The sequence below is a fragment of the Nerophis ophidion genome, linkage group LG03, assembly GCF_033978795.1.
Source record: "Nerophis ophidion isolate RoL-2023_Sa linkage group LG03, RoL_Noph_v1.0, whole genome shotgun sequence".
Lineage (NCBI taxonomy): Eukaryota > Metazoa > Chordata > Actinopteri > Syngnathiformes > Syngnathidae > Nerophis > Nerophis ophidion.
Window position 1 is genome coordinate 11,321,301 of NC_084613.1, and position 14,031 is coordinate 11,335,331.

Sequence of the window (14,031 nt, forward strand, 5' to 3'; positions counted from 1 at the left end):
AAGCAGTACATGGCCACCGGATCGGACCGGACCCCCTCCACAAGGGAGAGAGGGACATGGGAGAAAAAGAAAAGAAACAGCAGATCAACTGGTCTAAAAAGGGAGTCTATTTAAAGGCTAGAGTATACAGATGAGTTTTAAGGTGAGACTTAAATGCTTCTACTGAGGTGGCATCTCGAACTGTTACTGGGAGGGCATTCCAGAGTACTGGAGCCCTAACGGAAAACGCTCTATAGCCCGCAGACTTTTTTTGGGCTTTAGGAATCACTAATAAGTTGGAGTCCTTTGAACGAAGATTTCTTGCCGGGACATATGGTACAATACAATCGGCAAGATAGGATGGAGCTAGACCGTGTAGTATTTTATACGTAAGTAGTAAAACCTTAAAGTCACATCTTAAGTGCACAGGAAGCCAGTGCAGGTGAGCCAGTACAGGTGTAATGTGATCAAACTTTCTTGTTCTTGTCAAAAGTCTAGCAGCCGCATTTTGTACCAACTGTAATCTTTTAATGCTAGACATGGGGAGACCCGAAAATAATACGTTACAGTAATCGAGACGAGGCGTAACAAACGCATGGATAATGATCTCAGCGTCGTTAGTGGACAAAATGGAGCAAATTTTAGCGATATTACGGAGATGAAAGAAGGCCGTTTTAGTAACGCTTTTAATGTGTGCCTCAAAGGAGAGAGTTGGGTCGAAGATAATACCCAGATTTTTTACCAAGTCACCTTGTTTAATTGTTTGGTTGTCAAATGTTAGAGTTGTATTATTAAATAGAGGTCGGTGTCTAGCAGGACCGATAATCAGCATTTCCGTTTTTTTGGCGTTGAGTTGCAAAAAGTTAGCGGACATCCATTGTTTAATTTCATTAAGACACGCCTCCAGCTGACTACAGTCCGGCGTGTTGGTCAGCTTTAGGGGCATGTAGAGTTGGGTGTCATCAGCATAACAGTGAAAGCTAACACCGTATTTGTGTATGATGTCACCTAGCGGCAGCATGTAGATGCTGAAGAGTGCAGGGCCAAGGACCGAACCCTGGGGAACTCCACACGTTACCTTAACGTAGTCCGAGGTCACATTGTTATGGGAGACGCACTGCACCCTGTCAGTAAGATCAATCAATCAATCAATCAATGTTTACTTATATAGCCCTAAATCACTAGTGTCTCAAAGGGCTGCACAAACCACTACGACATCCTCGGTAGGCCCACATAAGGGCAAGGAAAACTCACACCCAGTGGGACGTTGGTGACAATGATGACTATGAGAACCTTGGAGAGGAGGAAAGCAATGGATGTCGAGCGGGTCTAACATGATACTGTGAAAGTTCAATCCATAATGGATCCAACACAGTCGCGAGAGTCCAGTCCAAAGCGGATCCAACACAGCAGCGAGAGTCCCGTCACAGCGGAGCCAGCAGGAAACCATCCCAAGCGGAGGAGGCGGGATCAGCAGCGCAGAGATGTCCCCAGCCGATACACAGGCAAGCAGTACATGGCCACCGGATCGGACCGGACCCCCTCCAGAAGGGAGAGTGGGACATAGAAGAAAAAGAAAAGAAACGGCAGATCAACTGGTCTAAAAAGGGAGTCTATTTAAAGGCTAGATAAGAGTTAAACCAAGACAGGGCTAAGTCTGACGTACCAATTCGTGTTTTGATACGCTCTAATAAAATATCTGTAGAACCAAATTCAAATCGGATTTCAAAGTGGATTCTAACCAATTTAAACATGTCATCAACATTCTAAAATGAATCTTAATCAGGAAAAATGACTAATGATGTTCCATAATTATTTTTTAATTTTTTCAAAAAGATTCGAATTAGCTAATTTTTCTCTTTTTCGGTTGAATTTTGAATTGTAAAGAGTCGAATTGAGATAAACTGTTTCAAAATTAAATTTTCATTTTTTTCTTGTTTTCGCCTCTTTTAAACCATTCAATTAGTGTTTTTTTCATCATTTATTCTCTACAAAAAACCTTCCGTAAGAGGAAAAAAAATGTACGACGGAATGACAGACAGAAATACCCATTTCTGAATATATATATATATATATATAGATTATTTATTAAAGGTAAATTGAGCAAATTGGCTATTTCTGGCAATTTATTTAAGTGTGTATCAAACTGGTAGCCCTTTGCATTAATCAGTACCCAAGAAGCAGCTCTTGGTTTCAAAAAGGTTGCTGACCCTGGCTTATAGGTTAGGCGCAATAAGTTTTCACTTTAACCTAAACCCTTTCGATCTGCAAAATGTTTTCATTTTATGTATGAATATCTGTTTGTCTTGTTGACCGAAGAACAATAAACTTGAACTTGAATATGGCAAACACACAAACTATGCAACATTTTCCCCCAAAGCATTTCAAAGTGCAATATTTGTCGTGAAGTAATTGGAACCCTAAATAGGTCAATAATTCATAACAATAAAAAAAGAATAAGCGTTGAAAAATAAGCTAAATGTATATTATATATTTTTTACTTTTAACGCTAAGTCTGTAGATCTCTTGATTATTAGATTTTGTAATTTTTTTCATACTTTTTCATACGGAAGTAGCAGACGATGTGCGCGTGACATCACGGGTTGTGGAGCTCCTCACATCCGCACATTGTTTACAATCATGGCCACCAGCAGCGAGAGCGATTCGGACCGAGAAAGCGACGATTTCCCCCATTAACTTGAGCGAGGATGAAAGATTTGTGGATGAGGAAAGTTAGAGAGAAGGACCAGAAAAAAAGAAAAATAAAGACTATACAGTGGGAGTGTCCTGGGTATGACGTTAAACTACATCCAGGCATGAGATGGGGAGGTTGTGTGTGGGGTTAGGGAGTCCCAACTACCGTCTATAAAATGCACACAAAGAACCGTTTGCACCTTCTCTTGTGACTGCTGGGCGGTCGGCGCCATAAAGCTGAGCGGTCCCTGGGTAAATGGAGCTTGGACAACAAACAGGACAGACTAAGTTCAACAGCCCAGTAAGGCAATTAGTCTAGAAGAGGATGTCTGATATAAAATACCCCCTTCCAACCCGCACCAAGCCGCGTGGAAGGTGTAGGCTAATAACCAGCATGAAAAGTACGCCAAATGGCAGAAACATGCTGAGGCTTTCGTCCAGCAGTGGACTGACAACGGCTGATGATGATACAGTGGGAGCGATTCAGATGTTATTAGACAAATTTACTAGGATAATACTGGAAAATCCCTTATCTGCTTATTGTGTTACTAGTGTTGTAGTGAGATTGTATTGTCGTACCTGTACAACCTGAAGGTCGGCCCCGCACCTTTCTTCAGCACCAGTCGACGGGTGGTGGCGATGCCATTAATGTGTGGTCCAATCCAACCGTGTTCGCTTGACCGCTCTGTTCCATAGTAAAGCTTCACCGTCATCTTTCGGGAATGTAACAATGAAACACCGGCTGTGTTTGTGTTGCTAAAGGCGGCCGCAATACACCGCTTCCCACCTACAGCTTTCTTCTTTGACCGTCTCCATTATTCATTGAACAAATTGCAAAAGATTCAGCAGCACAGATGTCCATATACTGTGGAATTATGCGAAGAGACGACTAAAAGCTGTGAACAAAACATCCTCTACAATGCGTGAAGTCACACGCACACGTCATCATACCGCGACGTTCTGCGCGAAATCTAAAATTGCAATTTAGTAAACTAAACGGGCCATATTGGCATGTGTTGCAATGGAAACTAGTGTGTCTGATATCATTCATCCCAAATTCATTCATTTATTACTATTCAATGGAATCTAAAGTGTCCGATAACATGCGATCCCCAATTTATCATTCATCCCTGTTAAATGGAAACTAAAGTGTCTGATATCATTCATCCCAATTCATTCATTTATTACTATTCTATGGAAACTTAAGTGTCTGATATCATTTATCCAAATTCATTAATTTACTATTCAATGGAAACTACAGTGTCTTGTATAATTGATCCTAAACTCATTCATTTATTATTCAATGAAACTCCAGTGTCTGATATCATTTATCCTGAATTCATTCATTTATACTATTCAATGGAATATAAAGTGTCCGATAACATGCATCCCCAATTTATTCATTCATCCCTGTTCAATGGAAACTAAAGTGTCTGATATCATTCATCCCAATTTCATTCATTTATTACTATTCTATTGAAACTAAAGTGTCTGATATCATTCATCCCAAATTCATTAATTTACTATTCAATGGAAAATACAGCGTCTTGTATAATTGATGCTAAACTCATTCATATATTATTCAATGGAAACTACAGTGTCAGATATCATTCATCCTGATCCATTCATATATTATGAAATACAAACTCCAGTGTCTGATATCATTCATTCTAAATTCATTCATTTATACTATTCAATGGAATCTAAAGTGTCCGATAACATGCATCCCCAATTTATTTCATTCATCCCTGTTCAATGGAAACTAAAGTGTCCTGATATCATTCATCCCAAATTCATTCATTTATTACAATTCTATGAAAACTAAAGTGTCTGATATCATTTATCCCAAATTCATTAATTTACTATTCAATGGAAACTACAGTGTCTTGTATAATTGATCCTAAACTCATTCATTTATTATTCAATGGAAACTACAGTGTCAGATATCATTCATCCTGAATCCATTCATATATTATGAAATAGAAACTCCAGTGTCTGATATAATTTATTCTGAATTCATTCATTTATTACTATTCAATGGAATCTAAAGTGTCCGATAACATGCATCACCAATTTATTCATTCATCCCTGTTCAATGGAAACTAAAGTGTCTGATATCATTCATCCCAAATTCATTCATTATTACAATTCTATGAAAACTAAAGTGTCTGATATCATTTATCCCAAATTCATTAATTATTATTCAATGGAAACTACAGTGTCTTGTATAATTGATCCTGAACTCATTAATTTGTTATTCAATGGAAACTACAGTGTCAGATATCATTCATCCTGAATCCATTCATATATTATGAAATAGAAACTGCAGTGTCTGATATCATTTATCCTGAATTAATTCATTTATTACTATTCAATGGAATCTAAAGTGTCCGATAACATGCATCCCCAATTTATTCATTCATCCCTGTTCAATGGAAACTAAAGTGTCTGATATCATTCATCCCAAATTTATTCATTTATTACTATTCTATGGAAACTAAAGTGTCTGATATCATTTATCCCAAATTCATTAAATTATATTCAATGGAAACTACAGTGTCTTGTATAATTTATGCTAAACTCATTCATATATTATTCAATGGAAACTACAGTGTCAGATATCATTCATCCTGAATCCATTCATATGTTATGAAATAGAAACTCCAGTGTCTGATATAATTTATCCTGGATTAATTCATTTACTGTATTATTATTAAATGAAAACCAGTGTCTAATACAATGTATCCCAAAGTATTTAGTTTACTATTTTAGTGTCTGATATCATTTGTCAAAATGCATTTTGTTGTTTTTTAATGAAAACTTGTGTCTGATAGCATTTAGTCTGAGTTCATTCATGTATTACTATTCAATTGAAACTAAAGTGTTGACTATAATTATCCTAAATTTGGTATTATTTAATGAAACTACAATGTCTGATATCATGTATTCTGAGTTCATCCATGTATTACTATTCAATGAAAACTAGTGTCTGATATAATGTATTCTTAATTTTTTCCATTACTAAACAACTATGTCCCAATTTTCTTGTTAGAAAATGGTAACGTAGGATATGTTAAACACAGAAAGTGAACTTGCCGAGACGTGGAAAAGAGGTAGGATTAAATATGATGCGCTTCTTCCTACTCCTTTTCGGACAATTTTGCAAGCATATGTATACATGTACAGGCCAAAAGTTCGGAACGCCTTCTCATTCAATGCGTTTTTCTTCATTTTCAGCTTGGCGGCGTTTCCCGGGTGTTGTTGATAAATGGCTTTCGCTTTGCAAAGTAGAGTTTTAACTTGCTCTATGAACTTCACAGAGGTGAAAAAGTTTTCCAACAGTGTGTTCATTCATAGTTTTGATGCTTCAGTGACAATTTACAGTGTAACTAGTCATGAAAATAAACTTTTTGGCCTGTACTGTACACAATGTTCCTAATTCATCGTAACTTTGTTTAGCATGTTTAAAATGAAGCAAATTTGATCACATACTGTACTTATAATTGGTAATATTGACATGAGTGAAAATATAGGGAATGAATGAGCTCGCAGGTTAAATATAAAAGTGTTCTTTATTGACATGAAAGTGAACATACAGTAACTTACTATGGGCTAGTATAACGGGTTTGCCTTAAACCAGGGGTGTCAAAGGTATGCGCGGGGGGGGGGCGGATCAGGCCCGCGAATAGGTTTTATCCGGCCCGCGGGATGAGTTTGCTCAATATAAAAATGAGCCATAATTTTTGAACGAAAAAACTGCCGTTCTAAAAGTGTCCACTAGATGTTGCAATAGCAATTCTTTGTATCTTTATAGATACATATGTAAAAAAAAAAAAAAAAAAAAGACGCGGGAAAATGAGCAAACTACATAAATAACATCCTGTAAATCGATTTTGATATTTTTTATCTTGATAAATTGAAAATTAACACCAACGATGAACATTATCACATAATTTATTCAGAAAGTACAAATGGCGAAAAATAAAAGGCAGAATATTATTAACCGCAATATGTAAGTGTAAAAATAACAAACCCAACAGCATTATCCATTCATCCATTTCCTACCGCTTGTCCCTTTTGGGGTCGCGGTGGGGTGCTGGAGCCTATCTCAGCTTGCATTCGGACGGAAGGCGGCGTACGCCCTGGACAAGTCGCCACCTCATCCCAGGGCCCGACTGCATTATGGTGTCTACAGTTTCAGAATGTGCTTGTTTTATTTTTAAACAAAGGAAACAATCTGAGATTGTCTTTATTAGGCGCTATGCAAGAAAAACATACTTGCAACCCTCCCGATTTTCCCGGGAGACTCCCAAATAAGACTCTCCGGTAAGGTCTATTCAGGTGTACCGGACATGCTTAGGCTGCTGCCCCCGCGACCCGACGTCAGATAAGCAGAAAAAGATGGATGGATGGACTCCCAAATTTCTCCTGATTTCCACCTGTCATCTCATCCGCTTTTCCTCCATGCAAAACAGCGTGCCGTTCCAGTCACATAATACATGCGAATGCAAGGCATACTTGCTCAACAGCCATACAGGTCACACTGAGGGTGGCCGCGTGAACAACTTTAACACTGTTACAAATATGCGCCACACTGTGAACCCACACCAAACATGGGGCGGCATGGCGTAGTGGGTAGAGCGGCCATGCCAGAAACCTGAGGGTTGCAGGTTCGCTTCCCACCTATTAACATCCAAATCTCTGCCGTTGTGTCCTTGGGCAGGACACTTCACCCTTTACCCCCGGTGCCGCTCACACTGGTGAATGAATGATGAATGAATGATTGGTGGTGGTCGGAGGGGCCGTAGGCGCAAAAACTGGAGGCCACGCTTCCGTCAGTCTACCCCAGGGCAGCTGTGGCTACAGATGTAGCTTACCACCACCAGGTGTGAATGAATGATGGGTTCCCACTTCTCTGTGAGCGCTTTGAGTATATAACAATAGAAAAGCGCGATATAAATCTAATCCATTATTATTATTATAAGAATGACAAACACTTTTCGGAGAACATACGCACTGTAACACAACATAAACACAACTGAACAAATACCCAGAATCCCTTGCAGCACTAACTCTTCCGGGACGCTACAATATAGACCCCCGGTACCTCCCCATCTCCTGAATTCGGAGGTCTCAAAGTTGGCAAGTATGAGTATAACCCATTTACTATTTATTTATTGTTAAGTTATTGTTTGGATTCTACCAGTCCGGGCCACTTGGGAGTAGATTTTTCTGCATTTTTCCAAAACGAGTTTGACACCCCTGCTTTAAACCAAAGGAAAACAACCACCAGAGCAACCCCTCAAATGTAAAATGACATTTTCTCAAATTTTAATGAATATTTTTCGTTGCATTAAAACACACAGACCTAATCATCCGTCCGACGAATTCCACATCGGTTTCCCGTTGAAAATCGACGTCATCCCCAAAACATTGTTGATAGAGGTAGAGGTATAAGCTTCACTGACACAAAACGCTTGTATTTTTTTTTTTTTTTTACACATAAAATCATGAAATATCGTCACATGTCGCTTATAATTACTATAGTGGGGCAACTTAATGACTTAAAGGCTGTCCTGCCAATAAAGTAGCGATTAAATACCGACTCTCAAATTGCACAACACTGTGTTTTGCACGGGCTTAAAAAACACAAACCCTTTGAAATTAGAACATTCAACACACAAACGAACAATGGTGAAATGTCTACAAACCCCGTTTCCATATGAGTTGGGAAATTGTGTTAGATGTAAATATAAACGGAATACAATGATTTGCAAATCCCCTTCAACCCATATTCAGTTGAATATGCTACAAAGACAACATATTTGATGTTCAAACTGATAAACATTTTTTTTGTCGCAAATAATTATTTACGTTAGAATTTGATGCCAGCAACACGTGACAAAGAAGTTGGGAAAGATGCTCATCAAACACTTATTTGGAACATCCCTAAGGTGTGCAGGCTAATTGGGAACAGGTGGGTGCCATGATTGGGTATAAAAACAGCTTCCCAAAAAAATGCTCAGTCTTTCACAAGAAAGGATGGGGCGAGGTACACCCCTTTGTCCACAACTGTGTGAGCAAATAGTCAAACAGTTTAAGAACAACGTTTCTCAAAGTGCAATTGCAAGAAATGTAGGGATTTCAACATCTACGGTCCATAATATCATCAAAAGGTTCAGAGAATCTGGAGAAATCACTCCACGTAAGCGACATGGCCGGAAACTAACATTGAATGAGCGTGACCTTCCATCTGTATGAAAAACCGACATCAATCTCTAAAGGATATCACCACATGGGCTCAGGATTACTTCAGAAAACCACTGTCACTAAATACAGTTGGTGGCTACATCTGTAAGTACAAGTTAACGCTCTACTATGCAAAACGAAAGCCATTTATCAACAACATCCAGAAACGTCGCCGTCTTCTCCGGGCCCAGGATAATCTAAGATGAACTGATGCAAAGTGGAAAAGTGTTCTGTGGTCTGACGAGTCCACATTTCAAATTGTTTTTGGAAATATTCGACATCACTCTGGAAGCGAACCATCCAGAGTGATATCGACGCAAAGTTCAAAAGCCAGCATCTGTGGTGGTATGGGGGTGCATTAGTGCCCAAGGCATGGGTAACTTACACATCTGTGAAGGCACCATTAATGCTAAAAGGTACAAACAGGTTTTGGAACAAAATATGCTGCCATCTAAGCGCCGTCTTTTTCATGGACGCCCCTGCTTATTTCCGCAAAACAATACCAAGCCACATTCAGCACGTGTTACAACAGCGTGGCTTCTTTAAAAAAAGATTGCGGGTACTTTCCTGGCCCGCCTGCAGTCCAGACCTGTCTCCCATGGAAAATGTGTGGCGCATTATGAAGCGTAAAATACGACAGCGGAGACCCCGGACTGTTGAACGACTGAAGCTCTACATAAAACAAGAATGGGAAAGAATTCCACTTTCAAAGCTTCAACAATTACTTTCCTCAGTTCCTAAACGTGTTAAAAGAAAAGGTGATGTAACACAGTGGTGAACATGCCCTTTCCCAACTACTTTGGCACGTGTTGCAGCCATGAAATTGTAAGTTATTTGCAAAAAAAAATCAAGTTTATGAGTTTGAACATCAAATATCTTGTCTTTGTAGTGCATTTAATTGAATATGGGTTGAAAATGATTTGCAAATCATTGTATTCCGTTTATATTTACATCTAATTTCCCAACTCATATGGAAACGGGGTTTGTAGGGACCGTCATGTCTACATTCTGCGCGACAGAAACAGCGCGATGGAACGTTCGTCAAACACCGAAATGGAGAAAAGGTCCCTCACGTCGACTTATCTTAATTTTTTTTTTTTTACCTCGTGTTTCACCAGCGCCGGGGGTGGTGTGTTCAATACCCAAACAAACAGAGGACTCGAATGGAAAACGGGCTTGAAGCAACATTTCGGCGCACGATACTTATCTCTTCGTCTTGTAAGAAAAGCTGTTTGATAACGGAAATGGGGCAGGGGGAGGGGGGAGGAGCCTTCTGCGTCGTCCGCCAACCGGTGGTCCGTCTTCATGCGCGTTGCTGCTGGATCTCGGTGCTACTTCCAAACAGGGCCAGTAGCTGCTCCTCATAGTTTGCAATGTTCCTTTTCATGATGTCCATGCACGGGCCCAGCAGCCGCTCAAAGGCTTGAACATCCATCACTGGGAAACAAAACAACTCAACACATGCCTCCTCTGATAGTTCGTCCTGCAGTGTAGCAGCAAAATAGAGTATCAAAGTCATACAGTCGCGATCAAAAAGTTTACATCTCCTAGGGCAGGGGTAGGGAACCTATGGCTCTCGAGCCAGATGTGGCTCTTTTGATGACTGCACCTGGCTCTCAGATAAATATTAGCTGATGTTGCTTGACACGATAAGTAATTAATATTTCCGCTAGTAATCACAGTGTTAAAAATAACGTTCAAAATATAAAACATTCTCATGCATTTTAATACATCCATCCGTTTCTATCGCACCTGTTCAAGAAGTCGCATTAATGGTCAAAGGTATTTTATTTATTATTAGTTACCTTCAGAAAAACAATGGTTTTAATAAGAATACGAGAGGCTGTCATGTCTTGTGATCATGTTTTGTTTAGTTACGTTCTGTTTTGCTTAAGACTCCATTGTTTCCCGTTTTTGCACTCCCTTGTTTGCTTTGTTACCATCACTACCAATCAGTTCACCTGTCCTCACCACTCACGCACCTGATTCATTTGAACTCACGCACCTGTTTTCAATCGCCACATCACTATTTAAGCCTGTCATTTTCCGTTGGTCGTCCTGGCGTCATTGTGTCCGTTCCACGCTCTGTTCTTGTTTCATGCCAAAGTTCATGCTGCTCTTTTCTAGTCACAGTAAGTCTTGTTTGTGTTATGTTCATAGTTTATGTTAAAGTGTTAGTTTTGTTTCTTCAGCCAAGTTGTGCCTCCGCAGTGAGCGCTTTTTGTTTGTACCTCTTTAGTCACAATTAAATCAAGTTTTTACCTAAACGCCATGTCCTGAGTTGTCCGTCTGCCTTCCTGGGAGAACGACAACGCAGCAAGCTGTGACCCCCCACCCCCACCGTGACAGATGCACACATTTAGTTGTTGTAATCAGTGAAAGTCCAAATAAAAGAGGAGGCGTAGAATTCTCTTGTCAGAGCGTGGGACGACACTGTACAAGAGTACAGGTATACGCGTTCCTCCTCATTGAGCTAAATTGAATCCCGTCTCTGTTTAATTCCTTGCTTCTTGTCTGTTTAATAGATGGCATCAGTGTTTGAACCTGACAGTTGTATTAAGTGTTAAAAATATTATACGGCTCTCACGGAAATACATTTTAAAATGTGTGGCTTTCATGGCTCTCTCAGCCAAAAAGGTTCCCGACCCCTGTCCTAGGGGTCGGCAACCCAAAATGTGGAAAGGGCCATGTCGGACCAAAAAATACAAAAACAAATCCGTCTGGAGCCGCAAGAAATTAAAAGCCATATTACTGTACATCGAGATAGTGTGTCATGAGATATAAATTGAATAATGAGGACTTAAAACAGGGGTGTCCAAACTTTTTTCCACAGAGGGAAAAAACGGAAAAACGGAAAAATGTAAGCATGCGGGGGGGGGGTTTTGATATTTTTCATTTATGACAAAATATATGGATTTTTTTTCTTTTTAATCCTTAGGGCTCCTGGGGAGCATAGATGGTCTCAGTCACTAAAATGTTAAAAATAATTCAAATTATTGTAACCTATTTTTATGGTTTGCCTCTTTGTTATGTTAAGTTCCTGTTATAGTTTATGCCTTGAGCTCTTATTTTGAAGGGAGATAAAAAGGAAATGATGTCATCTTGGAGTGGAGCGGAGGTTTTTTTGAAAGGAACGAAAATAAAGTGATCCTCGTGTGAAACTGGAGCCTCCGTGTTTGTTATTTTGTAGTGTGATACGACTTATATAAACCCTCGGTTACATTGGTGGCAGCGGTGGGATGTAGGTCCCGCGAAAAAAAAAAAAACTCCGCTCCACTCCAAGATGACATCATTTCCGTTCTATCTCCCTTCAAAATAAGAGCTCAAGGCATATACTGTATAACAGGAACTAAACATAAGAAAGAGGCAAACCATAAAAATAGGTTACATACCTCCCCTCCTACAAAAAGAAACGTCCTCGTTTAAACACAATAACTGGATATGTGCTAAAAAACAACACAAAGAGGCAAACCATAAAAATAGGTTACATTATAATTATTATTTTTTAATTAATGCTTACAGTAAATCTCTATATCAACTTGAGGTTGATATAGAGTAAAACAAATAGGGTTTTATGCCTTTTCTGTCAAAGAGAACTTTGTTTTTATCTTAAAACTGAAATATGCAGTATTTAGATAGATAGATGGATAGATAGATAGATAGATAGATAGATAGATAGATAGATAGATAGATTGTTATGCCCGTTTGATTGTGGACTATTACTGACACCTTGTGGCGATGGGAAATACTGCGCGTTATTAGTTTGGCACTTCCGGTTTAGTATGGACACTTCCGGTTTACGATGTTAGTTCAGTTCACAAAAAAATGAGAAGTAGACGAGTTGTGTTAACTCTTACAAGCCTTGGAAAAGATAAGTCTGTAAGTAAACTTGTTGAACTTGTTTATGTAACTCAATACTGTAATAATCCCAGGAATGCAGGCTCATACAACTTCTCCGTTTTATCGTATCTTTATTGCACAAGATGCAAAACAACCATACAACAGCACTCATGTGTCTTTCCAGCCGACTTCCCGGGCAACTCGAACACCCACCCCCTCTATCAACAGCGTCACTTCCCTATCTCTTCCCGGAAGTCCCGCCCCCCGGCCAAAGCCATTCGCTAACACCCCGTAGCAGCCGCTACACCACCCCCCCCTTACAAAAAGTCCTCGCCCTCGAGGACTGACCCGTAAGGCAACATTTGGTGACATCACAACAGCATGTAAATCAGAGCAACACATTAGTGCAAAACAATGTAGACAACGTAACCTTTACATCACACAAAACAGGTTTACAACACCCCCACCCAATTTTCCCTAGTCTAAGGAAACCACAAAGTCTTGCAAGCGGTCCGGAGGCCTCTTTTTCCGCCTCGGCCGCTCCCTTCCAGTCCCCAGGAATGGGACAACTAGGTCAGGTGTGCCAGTCCTCGGGAGGGAGCTGCAAGGGGCGGGGGACACCAGGGGAGGGGAAATTGGTTCTCCCTGGGGCGTAAACGGGGTATTGGGAACGGGCTGGGTGGGCAAGGGAGAGGTCACCTGTGTATCCGAGGCAGGGGAAGGGGGACCCCCCCGGTAGGGGGCTAGTCTGTCTCTGTGGAGGGCCACTTTCCTTCCCCGGGGGGGCAGCTGGACACGATACACAACCTCTCCCAGCTTCTGGAGTATCTTACAGGGCCCTGTCCATTTGCTGTCCAGCTTGGGACTGCGGCCCTTCTTCCGAATCGGGTTGTAAACCCAGACCAACTCGCCTGGCACGAAGTCCCTCCCTCGGGTCGTCATGTCATAGTAGCGTTTTTGTTTCACACCAGCTTCCTGCAGCCGCTCCCGAGCAAAACTGTGGGCTGAGTCCAGCCGGTCCTGTAATTTCCTGGCGTACTCTGGTCCTGCAGCGAAGGCCGGGGCATTAGGAGGGCGGCCAAAGGCCAGCTCTGCTGGTGTGCGCATCTCTCTCCCTAGCATGAGAAGCGCCGGTGTGCACTCCGTGGATTCCTGGACAGCAGAGCGACACCCCATCAGCACCAGCGGTAGGTGTTCGTCCCAGTCACGCTGGTGGCGGGAGGTGACAATGGCAAGCTGGTCTCCCAGGTTGCGGTGGAAACGCTCCAC

At 40.8% G+C, this 14,031-nt stretch overlaps 1 protein-coding gene across 1 annotated transcript in view; it reads right to left on the bottom strand.

Annotated features, from left to right (window-relative positions):
• Positions 1-10,102: 10,102 nt before the first annotated feature.
• The window catches only part of hsp90b1 (heat shock protein 90, beta (grp94), member 1), a 63,238-nt gene continuing 59,309 nt past the window's right edge, over positions 10,103-14,031 (bottom strand). Inside the window, exon 28 of the mRNA XM_061893656.1 lies at positions 10,103-10,359. Coding sequence (XP_061749640.1) covers positions 10,226-10,359 — 134 coding nt within the window. The 3' untranslated portion in view covers positions 10,103-10,225. The remainder of the gene's footprint in view (positions 10,360-14,031) is intronic.